The following is a 14641-nucleotide window of genomic DNA, read 5'->3' as shown; positions in this document are numbered from 1 at the left end:
AGTGTAACATTTTAAAGGGAAAAATAGGGGGAAAGAAAAAGAAAAGAAAAACAAAACTGGGTTGTCGCCCCTCGCTATAGAAGCTAAATTGTTGAAGCATGTTTGAAGACGAAAAAAGCAGTTGTACGTCGGGTTGTTTATTATTATTATAAATAGGTTTAATACGAAACAATAACTTTGCACATGCATCACACTTTTTTTACATTTCTTAGCCGTTTTTGCACAACTACGTCGTAAAAATTCCTAAGTTCGCGTTTCATCGATACCATAAACAAGCAAGGGCGAAATTTCATTTCTCTTTCTGAAATTGGAAATGGTCCCTACGAATTCAACTCCACTTGACCTAGGCTACATTAGACAAAGTAAATGTGTAGGAAAATTCGCGAATAAGATTGAAAGAGCGCAAATTCACAGCAGGCTCAAGTTAAAGCAGCAGTTATTGTAGGACGTAGAAGTCTGGGGCTGCATGACACCCAAGACGCTGATGGGATATGGAAAATCCCAGGGTTGTGTAGAGAAGTAAATAGTTACTGTACGGATTCTATTCGATCGGCAAATAAAGTTAAAGGAAATTAAAGACAACGTAACATTTGGCGACCCCGAAGTGATTTAAATACTGAAGGAAATGGCCAACGAAACCAAGCAAATTAAGGAGGCACAGATCGAGCTGAGAGCAGCGATTTGTGGCCTGCTTTGTTTGTGGGAGGATGGGTGATTTCAGCTACAATTGTCGGAGACCACGAGCTCAAATTACTGGGCATACTGCCAAGGAAACGAACGGGGGTTGCACCCACGGGACAGGAAGCAACCCTGAATATGCAGAAACAGTTCCGAACATGTGTAAAGAGTGGCAGAAAAGAAGGTGTTACCGGTCGACACCTTTGTTGTTTACAATGCCACGCCAGCTTGCAAACTGATCCATACGGCGAGATGTTGAAAAAGTAAACAAAACAATAAAGCTAAAAATATATATTTTTAACAAATTTGCCGAATATTTCGGTTTGAGTGATTGAGTGTCCAGCTTGATTGAAATGTAAGGAGACAGGGGTGGGATCGCTGTGATGGTGCTTTAAGATGTATCGGCGGTGTTCTCCAAATCTATCATGAAGTTTGCGTTTAGCATCTCCGATGTACTGGCCTTTACATTTATTACATTCAATTAAGTAATATCCAATCCCCACTTTCGGCAAACACCTGCCAACTTTGAGTTGTCATTTTCCAATCTGACATATGAGCCACACGAGGCGGGCTGGACATCCGTCTGACATGAAAGTCCTGGCCGATGGATGAACTTGCCCTTTTGTGTTCCTCAATTAGCTGGTGTAAGCGGCGAGATGTGTAACCAACATAACCTGCATCGCACAGGTCACATTCAAATTTGTATCCAAGACATTGCTGGTTGGCAACCCCGGGGTTGGCAAGAGGTGGCTTAGCTTCTCGCATTTCAAGATCGCGTTCAATCTTTGGGCTGACAAACGCTGGAGCCCAGCGGGGGCGGGGGGGGGGGGGGGACTTTAGGAATTTCTGCGTGGGGATGTGCTGCTGGGACCAGGAAACCCTCAACCTATACCAGAGCTAGTTCAGCTGAATTTTGCTACCCTATACTAGAGTAAACTCCCCAAATTCCCCCCTATCCTAGAGTAGCTGTTTTTCAGAAACTACTGAGGTCACTAGCACAGTCTAGCCAAAACAAAACCTTATTCCACAATCCCTAGTCTACATAAAATCTTCAACCACCTGATCAGCTATATTTTTCCTCAAACAGAGAGCCTGTTCACAGGCTATGATTTTTATACCCTATCCTAGAGTAAACTGCTTGAAAACCATACCCTTCACAGCGGCACATACCTATACAGCCCATATATGGCAGTACCCTTCCCCCCCCCCCCCCCCCCCCACCCCAGGCGCTGGAGACACGGTGGTGTGAATTTTGTGACTCAAATCGCCTGAAGTTAACCTCGAACAATGTCAGCTGAGGACTGGTTTTTAAATGGTTGAAGAGCGAGGAGAAACGGATGTTTTCGCAGGCTAAGGGTCAGATGAATTACAAACAGCCGCGTGTGATGAAACAGGTTGATCAGAGACTTTTGTAGCAGTAAAGCGTGAGGTAGTGGAGTTGATGAGTTTGTCAGGGTACTTTAGCTGGGAAAAAACTGGCCTCCGTGTGCTTGACATATAGAAGTCTCCACATCATCGCACACATGTGAAGATCTGTCGAGGAGTTGGATGCCCAGGAAGGGAAGCATACCATTGCTTGCAATCTCCATGGTGAACATAACGGAGGAGTGACACTGAATTTTTACTGTGTTTAAATGAAGAACTATTCCATTCTGTTCTATTCTACATAGCCCTACATGGCCCTATATGGCCATATATAACCCTACATAGCCTTACCTAGCCATGCAGAGCTCTATACGGCCCTACATAGCCCCACATAGCCATACACAACCATATATAGCACTATATAGCTCTACATACATAGCACATCGTAGCCGTACATAGCTATACATAGCCATACATGCCCCTAAATAGCCCTACAGCTATACTCCTCTTTTTTTCTGCAAATTGTTAGAAGAGGTGGATTGTCAGCACGCGGATGATAGTTTTTGGTTGTTTTACGGATTATAGTCTTTGAACGGTCGTAATTCGACTTCATATATATTTTACGGATTGGTTTTGTAGCGGGTCTTAGTTTTCGTAATGACGAAAACTAAGAGGGGTCTTTGTTTTCGAAATTACGAAAACTAAGACCCCTAAATTTACCGTTAAATTTGACCTAAAACTCAGTGGAAGGAATCGGACAGAAGATATATAATTTGACAGATTAGACCTATTTCGGTCACAATTTGACTTCATATTTCGACAGATTCGATTTCAGGGGGTTTTAGGTTTCGTTATCTCCAAAACTAAGACGGGTCTTAGGTCTTAGGTCTTAGGTCTTAGTTTTCGTAACACCCTTATCTCTTGAGCTCTATCTTTTTGGTAACTCGCTCTCGCGCAAAAAAATACCCCTGAAATCACAGACAGTCTACAGAGCAAAAAGTGCTGAACAAAGAGCACTAAAAAGGCACTTCCACCGCGTCATATATAATCAATGTTGCATGTTTCACGTACAATCATTTGAAATCATTACTCTGACTCTATTGCTAACCACTGTTACTCCCTTCATAAGACGAAGTCAAGGCTGGTCACTTCGATCTGGCAGGGTCCTGGACAAGTCGCAACAAAAAACGCCGTTTTTTCGCCGAAATTCAAGTCTGCTGCAAATTTTTTCAGTTCCAACCCAAGAGGGAAACCTCGTTTTCCTCTCTAAGAGATCGGCTCGATAAAAGCTTTATAATTTCCCCATCAAATTGGACCATTTGTGCCGGACTTCAAGGCACGTCTGGCTTTCGTCAAGTGCCTGTGACCGCTGTTGCGCTTATCAACTAATTTGCATTATGACAATTAGCACTTACACGACCGGTGCAAGGGGTCAATTCTTCACAGTGCAAGAGCCTAGTAAACGTGTCATTTCCGCCCTTGCATCCGAAGTGACTACATTGTAGCCTTGACTTCGTCTTATGAAGGGAGTAACAGCAGTTATACAATAAAGCCAAAAAAACAGTAAAACGACAAGCAGACACCGAAACACGGTGGACTGATATCGCAGGAAAGTGTTTTTTATATATTTCATTGAATGAAAAATTAAAATATTAGATTTAACATTGTTTAGCGTTAGAAGATCTCAGTATTTTATTTCTCAAACAAAGTCTCATATTTTCAACGGTCGCCTATAACGCGACACCGACTCGTCCAGCAAAAAGGTCACGCGTCACGTGACCTTAGGCTGCCTGTGCTTAAGCACGCAAAATCTGCGACGAATACTCAAAGAAGGCCGGACTCGCTAAAACTGACTTTAACATTCTTTTTAAATCGGGAAAAGTTATTGTTCACTTCAAATATTACTTCGTTTTTCTTCAAAGAGACGTACATTAGCATGATGAAGAGGATTAATCACCTACAAACGATCGTCCGAGAATATAATAGGGACTACCTGTCTAAAAACAGGCCACTAAACTTCAAAATTACGGAGAAACCTTAGGCATTCAACCAGCGAGTCTGAAGGACATGTCAACGTAAGGAAGGAATTACATGCTAGGAAGGGCTCCCGCCCTTCTGAGATAAGTTATTGTGAAAAATGCAACAAGTCTCCGAGAATAGGCACATATACTGTATTTTGACTCGCCCTACGGGCTCGCAAAAAATATACCGTAAAATTCCAAAAACAAGCCCCTCCATGTATAAGCCCTCCGAACCGGTAACGCAAAAAACCCTCCGTTAAATTGCCCCTCCAAATATAAGCCCCCCGGGGGTTGTACTTGGAAAATTGCCCTCAAATACAAAGTAAAACGGTATAGCCTAATCGATTTTGAAACGCAAATTTCCCTCCGTAGATAAGCCTCTCCGAATATAAGCCCCTCCAAAAATAAGCTCCTCAAAAAGGGCCTTTGAAAAATATAAGCCCCGGGGCTTATTTTCGGAATTTTACGTTATCCCACAATACTTTACACTAAAACACCGTCCAATAGTTAAGATATAAACTTTATTAAACGGTTAATACGGTACAAGTCCAAGTGGTCCTCTCAAGAACTGTTCACTAGTTTACAGTACAAGGGTTAACCACATTTATCAAAATCAAACATGTCACTCCGAGTTTGTTTGTTTGTTTCCATGCGCTTAAACCCCATATGAATCTGCTTTTTTTTAACAGGGTTTCAATGCCTGCAATAAGCACATAATTGTGACATAGGAAATAGACTTGACGATATCTGAAGGTTTGTGAATCGGGACACAGAGAGTGTCCGTTACCCGTATTAACCGGTGTCCGGAGCTCCCGCCGGTATCCCTATAAAGCGGGTTAATTTTAGAGAATATCTAGCAGCTTTTGGTCGAGATAAACGAAAATGTCCGTCGCATTTGTGCCGGTTAACGTGTACACTGTGAAATTTGGGGAAAAAAAAAACTTTTTAAAATTTTTCTAAAAAGTACTATTGAGCGTTTTTCTCCATACCGAAACGCTGTTCTCTCTTTAAAATGCATGATTACCCCCAGCTTTCCTTTTCAATTTCAATAGCCTTAGGTATGATCTACCCGTCTCAGCCTGACATGGGCATCATCTGGGAGAAAAAATACTTCCCAATAGTGGGCATCGTCTTCAACTGGGTGGCAAAAGGGTTTTCCGTGATGCGTGATGGGTTCCAAATTAGCAGCGTGATGTTAACAAGCCAACTGGGAGCTGGTCATTAAGTTGAATGGTCAAGGTTAAAATGATTCTTCACCCCACAGATCCAATAAAAAATAATCATATTCTTTTTTCATCGCCATCCTTACAATCCTTTCGGGTTCGACTCCCGTGACAAGCCTGAATTTTTTTTCAGACTTCCTTTTCGCAACTGCCATAGTTGTGTCTTTCAATCAATCAATCAATCTTTATTTAAACACGGTAAAATCCATCAGGAATTTAAAAATTAAAGATAACCTAACTATCCTAAACAAAATTCAAAACCTAACTACAACTAATCTAACTAAAACCTGTTTTTCATGAATGCCGTGTATAACATTAAAAATGAACATTAACTAATCTTTTAAATTGACTAAGAGATTCGGCTTCTCTCACATGACAGGGTAGGCTGTTCCAGAGAACTGCTCCGCTATAAGTAAAGCTGTTTTTCATGAAATTAGTTCGCGGAAATGGGACAAATAGTTTGTTAACAGAGTCCCTCAGGGAGTAACGCGTTTCATTTCGTTTAACAAACTTAGATGATAAATATTCAGGAACAAGGCCATTTAAAGACTTGTATACCATTATGGATTTCTGTATTTGAAATTGAGTGTTCAAGTCTTTCCAATCGAGTTGTCTAATCAAACGGTTAGCATCAGCATCATAGCTAGAGAAGGTTAAAACGCGAGCGGCACGGTTCTGAAGCTTCTGTAGCCTGTCAAATAATGTTTTACCACAATTACCCCAGACAAGATTGCAATAATCGAATTGAGATTGAATTAGTGAGTTGTATATATAGTGAAGGGTAGGTGGAGGGACAAAAGGTCTAATTCTTTTTATTGCTCCAATTCCGGAAGCGACCTTTTTAGATAATTTATCAATGTGTGTTTGCCACCGTAGATTTTCATCAATAAATATTCCAAGCGATTTGACAGAGGAAATTATCAATATAAGTAAAGTTATTATCTACTGCTGTGAGCTTGACCCTCTCATTAACTTCAATGCGTTTAGCATCGACGTTGATATCTTCTCTGTAGACTATACCCGAGAGACCAATGCTTGAGTTAGGAAACTTGCTCTTCACCTTCAATACAAGGCTCTTGATATCGGCGACACATGAATCGGCAGACTCCGACGGAAGATTGTTGGTGCCAGTATGGATGATGACGTGAGAAGGATCCGTGTCTACAACTGCGATGATCTTTTTCCATTTAATTCTTTGCCCAGCAGTTCTCTATAACGATTTTTTTAAACTTTAGACCCGTTTTCTACAAATGTTCTGAACGGTTTTTTAACATAAAGCAGAACCAATCAAAATCAAAAGTTTTCAGTTATGTGAATTGAAACGTTTCATCTCTACTCCTTTTAAACTGCACAACTCTGGCTACAATACAACAGGAAACTAGATTATTCCTTAAACAGTATGGACTTGTCAAACGTTGTTAACTTTGGTGGGCTGGCAACGAAGTCACACAAGGAGGCAAAGTTCATTACCTTTAAAAATGGTTTTACTTTACCATACAACTATTTTTTACAAGCTACTTAGAGTAGTACATGTACTTGTGGATTATTTTAAATCTATAATTTAGTAATTTTTCACCACTGGAAGACATGACATGCATTCTTCTGCACCTATGTTAACAATAATTAATCTCAATAAAACACAACAAACTTCAGTGGTGTTTCAGGTGAAACCAACATGGTTATAAAAGACTTTTGGTAGAAAATCATGAATGTTTAGCATTATTACAAATGGATAAAACTTGCGGGCCTGATAGCCTATTTACAATGTCTCGAGTCTTGGCGCTTTTGGATTTAGTTATGAAGGTTGATTTACTAAAAGCAATTTTCCACTGGCTCTGAGAAAATCTATGGTGACCAAAACCTAATAATGCAACACAAAAATTGATGAATAAATGTACATCAGGTCACAGCTTAATTTACAACGGTTTTCCCAAACTTTTTCAAATAAGAGATTAGCTTTCAGACTAGGTTCCAGTTACTTGACCCTTATCATTAAATTAATGGTTGCTAAATTATAATATTTTGTTTACGTTCATTCTAATGGCGACAATAGCCTTGTTACCAAAGGAATCTTTACTCTAAAATTTGGCCAGTGAGGCTATAAATAGACATAAAACAATAAAAAAATGTAGTCCTGCCTTATGAATCAGATCTATGATGTCTAAATCATTGGATCAAAAAGTAATGTTAAGAAGTGAAATAAAAGAAAGTACTTTTGATATGATAGCCACTGGAAAACTGCTCAGATATTGTCATAGGCAAAGTAAGATAAGTTAGTTTCTACTCAGACTTGTGGCAATACAGGTCTTTCAGTGTCTTAAGTTCTTCAATCAGAGTTTTATTTTGGTTCTCGAGGACTGCAACTCTGTTTTCTAAACACTTCACATATTCTTTTTTCTTTCTCCTGCATTCTTTGGCTGCCTCTCTGAAAGTCAAAAAGAAAGACCATGTGTGAGTATCTTACAACCCTGAGGGTAATCTATCACCTCATCCCTGAGTACTTCTTCCCAATTAAGACTATGGAAGTAAAATGTTGATGAAAAAACGTAAACTTTGTGCATTTTTCCTTGATTTTCTTCTATAAAGCGAGCAATCCTTGACACCCTTCTGGCCAAAACCTTGTGATAAATTAAGGCTTTACAGTAATCATTTTCTACAGTTCTTGCTCCTCAAGTTTCTCTACCTTCTAATCAGTGAGAACAAGAGGACTAGAGAGGGACAAAAGCCACACCCAGGGTTTATTCTAGAAATTGGTCAATGAAGGTCAAATGGGCCCCTTTCTGTAATTTTAGAGGGAAATTTTTCAAGAATGGGGGTCCCCCAAAAGGTATTTGAACTTATTGGTACAGACTTCCATGAGAAAACAAATGTTTATTGAAATTATCATTTACAGACTTGCAAGTACTGAACATGAGGTTAAAACGAATGTAAGACTTTGTGTGGACTGACTCAGGGTGGTTTATTCCCCAGCTGGAAGTTTGGATTTGTTTTTGATCCTTGGTTGCATGACCTCCAACTTCTTGCACTAGGTCTTTACGGTAACCGTGCCATTGCCTTTGCTAAATTGAATAAGCCACCCTCTACCAAACAAGCCCCCCTCCTCTATAAACAGGGTTGTCAAAAGTAGCCGGCTGCCATTTTCTTTACGGATGGCATTTTTTAAATAAAATGTAACTGGACTGGCAGCTAGGGACTTACTTTGACAACTCAGTCGTCTACTTCAGAACTTTCTGACAACCCTGATAAAGCCCCCCCCCCCCACCACCCTCAAATGTGTTTCAAAAAAAATAAGCCCCCCCCCCTCCCCCCGCCAGGGCTTAATAGAGGATTTACAGTACTTAGGGGACCAGTCAGACATGTTAATATTAAATTATATTACAGTCTTCAGGGGAGTCATACCTATTTTTCAGTAACCTCATTTCTCGTTTTCGAGATGCATCCTCAGCTATTTGTTGACCATTTCCAGCAATGCCAGGTGAACTAAGAACCATACCAGGTGGAACTTGTCCACGAATGTACTGTTGTTGTGCTGCTGGTATTGTATACATCGTACCAGTGTTGCTTACTTGAACCTGCTAAGAAAAAATATTATGCTCAATTTTCCTTACATACTGACACATTTTTTACGTGGAAAAGAGACCAAGAGGTGACTCACTATTCATGTACGAAAAACAGCTTATTTCAAGGTGCATTTAGCAGCACTTTCACAGGGACCCCGGAGTTATGGGGCTGGGGGGTTATAGCCCCTTCAGTAAGTTCGCTGGGATTTTTTTCCAATTATCAGAAAACTACTTCTAATCTTTGAGTTAAAAGCACACACAAGTTTCTATAATAATCATGTTTTAAATCACATTTTTGCATAAAAAAACTAACAGAATGGTGATACACAATTGAAAAAATTTTCTCAGGATTGATAGAAATAAATGAATTTCCCCTGACTTCAGAAGTTCTACACTGTTGAAAAAATTTTAAATTTTCCCCACACCCATACATAACTGTGACTTTACAGGGTGCAAAGAAAATCATTTTTACAGCTTGCCATTCGGGCAAGCTGAAGCTAGCATTCACTAGCCCAGATGTCATTTCAACCAGCCCCATAAGCTTTTTGACGAGCAGAATTGATTTCACAGTTCTTCTGCCCGTTGGGCAAGTTAAAACAGAATTAACTAGCCCAATAGCAAAATCCACTAGCCCCAGGCTATCGGACACTATTTTCTTTGCACACTGCTTTGCCGCTTGTTGAGCCCAAGCAATCCAAAATATGCTCCGCTGTCCCTATTACAGCCAGCAGCAGACAAATTTAACAACTCAGCAATTCAAGTTGCTTCCATTTTGCTTGTCATGGTAATAAAGTGGTAAACAACTGATTTTACCTTCCAGGATCAAGGCAAAATTAAAAAAGATGAACCTTATAATGACATAATTCATTCAATGACATATTTGATGGCAATTACGTCTCGTCAGATGTATTAACAGGGTCTCGTAGAGTTAAACAGAAGTCCTTCTTTGACAACGACAATGATAAGGCATGTTTGCTCTAAACATTCAATGACATACACATAAAAAAGTTTCACACAGAGAGGCAAAAGTGAATTTTGAGGTAAGTGGCCAAAATCTAATATTATTTTGGTGACAGATTACTGGTGAGGTCATTATTGCTGTACAATTGCGAGGAGAACTGACAAAGAAAAAGGAGACTTGTATAAGTAAGGAGAATAATGTGTTCAGTAAAGAACTTCACTTTACCTGTACTTGAACCTCTCCGGGGTTAGTTGTATAAATATATTGTTGACCGTCCTAAAGAGGTGAAAAAAAAAAAAATTATTATTTTAGGACCAGTACTACAAGTAAAAGAGGCCGTGACACTTAACTTTTTCAGTCGGCCTTGATTATTCCAGATATCAAAGGTAAAAACAAATCTTGTTTCAACAAAAATCATCACAAACACACCATCTCAGTATGACATTGTACTGGGAAATCATGAATTGTAGGCATGGTGGGTTGCACTGATTTCTAAAAATGACTGTAGGTTCTTAGCCAATGAGAAGACAGAAAGTGAGTACTTTGATACTTTTAAATTTATGTAAATTTGATGCAAAAAGATAATATCTTTACCTGTTGCTGTTGCTGATATTGAACGACAGCACCAGAAGAATTCTGAGCCATGGGCACTGCTTGAAGTGCCTCACCTGAAGTGACAATTTGTATGGTTCCTGGAATGGCGACGGTTTGCGGTGCTTGTTGGTAGCTGAGTGGACTAGTGGTAATCACAGCTATAGGTGAAGCTCCTTCTGTACCTTCACTCTGACCTTGGATATCTTCAGAGATGGTTTCTACTTTGGTTGGGCTTTCTGAACCAGACAAGTCGTTGAATATTTTCCTAAAATAAAATAACAGGTTTTACTAAAAAATCAACAATTGCGGCTTTTAGAGCTCTATTGTGTCCTTGCCAAGCAGTTGACTAGTTCAGTGCTAGAAGTTGGATTAAAACTTTGCTTAGATTTTGTTAATTCTTTTTAAAAAGGTCAAAAAATTGGTTTGGCTACAGAATAGCAGGTGATGATGAAACTACACTAGCCTAGCAGACTCTTACACTAGTCAAAAGTCATATTATTGGACAGCACTTAAGTCGTATTCTCATAGTAAAAACAGAACTTTACATTTGTGTAACTAGGTTGATATAAGACTTTATCAGTTTGGTACTGGTTTGTGTTTTAGCATAAACAGAACTTTTCTTCTGAATCACATGATTAAGTTCAGATACAACTTTATAAACAGTCAGTAGTCCCAATAAAAAAACCTTTCAACCAATCACACTGCAAGATAAATGTTCAGAAAAATCAATTTATCAATATTTTTATTCAAAATCAATATTTTTATCCATGACATAATTTTCATCATGCAATTATTGCTTATTTATAGCAAATAAATCTAGAACATATCTGCACAGGGTAGGTGCAGGGTGTAGACCGTAATAACATACAGCTGTAATTATTATTCCCTGCATTTTATTTCCACCGCTAAAGCCATGCATATTCTTCCAAAGAGTCTGCAGCATGGACATCGATGCTTTTCGATGCTTATGTTTAACATAAAAAACACACTGATAGACTAAAATAGCACGCTCAAGATTCTGATATTAACCTGAATGCCCTTATCATACTATTCACTCATGACGTTATTGTATGCCGGAACCTCTCTTGCCCTTCTACTTTACCAATCCCTACAATACGTTGATTATTTTCATACATTATCAACATCTTCGACACTACGACAGTTCCTTAAAGTATATTTATGTCCTCGAAACAGTCGTAAATCGAATACAATGAATCTCAAATTCAACAGAGAATAACCACTGTGAATTGCTAAACTAACATAGAAAAATACAATTATTGTAAATTCATGGACGTCATCTATTACGTTACATTAATACCCAAAAAGTCAAGAGTTCACTAAAGATACAAACAGCACTCAGTTTTCCAGACAAGAATTATATACCGTAAGCTTCTAGAGAGGCTAACGATTTTCTCTCTACTGACCTGGAACTACGATCACTTTGATCACAATGATTTCTTTCACGGCCAATTCTGTGTCGATCAGAAATTGGAATAGACAAGAGTCCTTACTTTACCTTCAATCATCAACTGTAACGTATTCTATCGTAACGGAACTACGGATGGCGACATTCCGTGCCGAATTGAGGAAGCTTCGCGTAATATCGTGCGTCAGCTTCTACGTAAATTTGATTCAACTCTCACAAGTGGAAGAAAAAGTACATCATAGCCATTCTTTGTTTCTAATGGACCGCGTAAAAATATAAATATCACATCATACACTCCTACAAAGACCCCATTTGGATAGGAGGCTCACAAGGACATCACGTATTGATCTAAGTTCTTCTTCATTAGCTCAAGTGTACCTGTATGAAGGCCTCCTCGACAAGATGTCCCTTCGCTTTTTGCTTTCTTCATCCAACACACCAGAATCATCGGGATCGGTGACTCCTTGAACTGCTTGCGCCAAACCTATTTGCTGACCTTGAATAGACGCCGAGTGAATTGACTGAGCAGTCTGTATTACGGATTGTTGGTTGGTCTGAATCACAGATGGCGTTTGCATCGGCGGAGGCATCGAAGTTTGCGCCGAGCTTTGTGGAAGAGACTGCCCTTGCTGAACAGTTACAGTGCTGCCGTTTTCCATCTCGGCTACACTGGTCTGTTCTTCGATTTGCTCCATGTTTGTCTCGACACCCTTCTGGGGTTATATGATAAGTAAAGTCGAGGCGAGAGAAAGCTTTCTGTTTCGTGGTCTCTACAAAGAACTAGAAGAAGAGAAACCGATGAGGTCCGCATCGCGATCGCTCGAGCAAATCCGACAACGCAAACAGTCGATCGAATATTTCACCCGGGAAATTAGCAAAGAGTAGCAAGAATTATTATGCTCTCTGTAGTTGACTCTTTGGAATCTACAAGAAAGAGAAAATGAAACTTACTTGCTACGTCACTTCTACGTCACCCTGATTTCTTTACGCAGCCAGCGTGTCGTTGTGTTTCTTCTTCTTTTTCGCGAACGGCAGCCGCGTCACTGTCGCGTCACCCTCCCCAAATGCGGGGTGGACCGCCCCTGCTGCATCCTATTACATCATGGTTACGTCAGAGCCTTGCCACTCACTGCCAAATAAGGCAATTGATTGGTTTGGGGGTGGACAGGGCCCCTGCAAAATCTGCAACGTCATGACTCGAACAGGAAGTAATATTATTCACGGAAGCAAAATTTGAATAAAACATCAACAATTCGTGAAATAGAAAGGCCTGCGTAGTGTTTCCTCGCGAGTTTCCGCTCTTGATCAAAGTTTAGGGTTTAGTCCCCCTAAAAATTCCTGATGTCGTTCTAGTTTTCCCAACAAACCGAGTCTTAATCTGATCAATGGATTTGTTTAAAAATTTCTATTCTAAAAGTGACAGGAACAAGCGGAAATTTATGAGATGAGTAAAAAAGGTACATCACGTAAGAACTGATTTACTTCCTGTCGAGTCTCTTCCAGCCATTTCTCCATGCACGTACGGTTTTTTCTCATAGATGGGAGCCTATTATCGTTGCAGTAAATGATAAACTAAAGGAAGAAAGATGTTTTTTATTATTGTACCCAAGTAACAAAACTTACAGGAAAAACTCGCAAGTTCGTTCGGGAGATATATGGAATAACGGGTTCTCTATTCTCGATACAAAAAAGGTACAAAAATTTATTAAAGTGAATCAAAGTTGCTCCTACTACGTAAGAACTAACTTTGCAAGACATGCACAAACACCACACATAGAGCCCAAACAGGGCGGGGCTCTTGCCGTTTACATAAGAAATTCAAACAACCTCGTCCCCAGGACTTTTTCGATAACCCTCCATGCCCTGGGGTCGCGGTCAAATTTTAAATTGTTTAGAAATCACTCCTAGCTATGTTTTAATTCAAAACGAAAATAAACGCTTGCAGTAATGAACGCGTATCGAATCTTCCACAGCTGGAGGAAAGAATCCCCAAAGAGAAGCTGCTGTTTTGTGCCAACTCACAGGTAACCCAGGCTTAGAACAAAGCGACTTGAGTATTCCTGGCATTTCGAACGGTTAAGGCGTTCTTCTTAGAGGGATTTATTGAAGAAACGGAAAGTAGCTACAAATATATAAATATAGTTAAAAAGCGGTACAGTTGGAAACTTGATACGAGTAAAACTTAAAATGAATAGGCCAATAGGAATAAACTAAACAATACAGTAACCGACACAGTAATCATTCTGGTCCCCAGAGCCCGTCGTTTCTTGGTCACAAATTAAGCCGAGTGGCTCTGGGGACGAAAATGTACAGTAACTGGGCGTATATCAGTTATTGGCCTATTCATTTTAAATTTTTACTCGCATCAAATTTCCATGCAAAACTAAACATAATGTTGATGATGATGATGATGATGATGATGATGATGATGATGATGATGATGATGATGATGATGATGATGATGATGATGATGATGATGATGATGATGGTTTATTTCGGATTTCCACGAACCCAAACGAAGGCGAAATAGCTGTCCATGGCTTCATGGATGCCACTGTCCGGGCTGTGCGCATGCGTTAAGTGCCGGCTAAGTCGTTGTTGTCCGTCAGCAGTAAATGCATTATTACCATAAGGATAATTCTGGAAATTTCTTTAACAATTTCACAGCGAACTGAGTCGCATAAATAGACACAGCAGAGGTGGATAGCTAAGAAAATGACAAAGAACTCGGCTCCCTGTGTAGCCTGTCCATAGACGTTTTTTCCTTTTTTTCGACAATTCGATACTGGCGCGCGACCGAGCGCGGAGAGCTC

The 14641-nt window shown here is 39.8% G+C and overlaps 1 protein-coding gene across 3 annotated transcripts; it reads right to left on the bottom strand.

The window, feature by feature from the left end:
• Nucleotides 1–6749: 6749 nt before the first annotated feature.
• On the bottom strand, nt 6750–13211 carry LOC140931374 (cyclic AMP-responsive element-binding protein-like). 3 transcript variants are annotated; one of them, XM_073381178.1, is made up of 6 exons: nt 12780–13211; nt 12207–12608; nt 10403–10667; nt 10034–10084; nt 8687–8862; nt 6750–7712 (listed from the first exon to the last, which is right to left on the bottom strand). In XM_073381178.1, exons 2-6 carry the CDS (start codon nt 12521–12523, stop codon nt 7568–7570), a joined length of 954 nt encoding a protein of 317 aa, XP_073237279.1. In that variant the 5' UTR covers nt 12524–12608; nt 12780–13211; the 3' UTR covers nt 6750–7567. The 3 variants fall into 3 exon arrangements, with proteins under 3 accessions (XP_073237279.1, XP_073237281.1, XP_073237280.1); XM_073381180.1 differs by having other exon boundaries at nt 8687–8859; XM_073381179.1 differs by lacking the exon at nt 12780–13211 and having other exon boundaries at nt 12207–12762.
• Between the last annotated feature and the right edge of the window lie 1430 nt (nt 13212–14641).

Source organism: Porites lutea, chromosome 3 (genome assembly GCF_958299795.1).
Source record: "Porites lutea chromosome 3, jaPorLute2.1, whole genome shotgun sequence".
Taxonomy (NCBI): Eukaryota; Metazoa; Cnidaria; class Anthozoa; order Scleractinia; family Poritidae; genus Porites; species Porites lutea.
Note: the sequence above shows the minus strand (reverse complement) of the source record. Positions and strands in the feature narration are given on the sequence as shown.

What these genes read in the sequence shown, in the direction of transcription:
- LOC140931374 (XM_073381178.1), bottom strand. Translation starts at nt 12,523, where the DNA reads ATGGAGCAAATCGAAGAACAGACCAGTGTAGCCGAGATGGAAAACGGC. An exon ending in TCGAGGAGGCCTTCATACAG is followed by an intron (nt 10,668 to 12,206) that starts GTACACTTGAGC and finishes ATTTTATTTTAG; the next exon opens with GAAAATATTCAACGACTTGT. An exon ending in AATATCAGCAACAGCAACAG is followed by an intron (nt 10,085 to 10,402) that starts GTAAAGATATTA and finishes TCACCTCTTTAG; the next exon opens with GACGGTCAACAATATATTTA.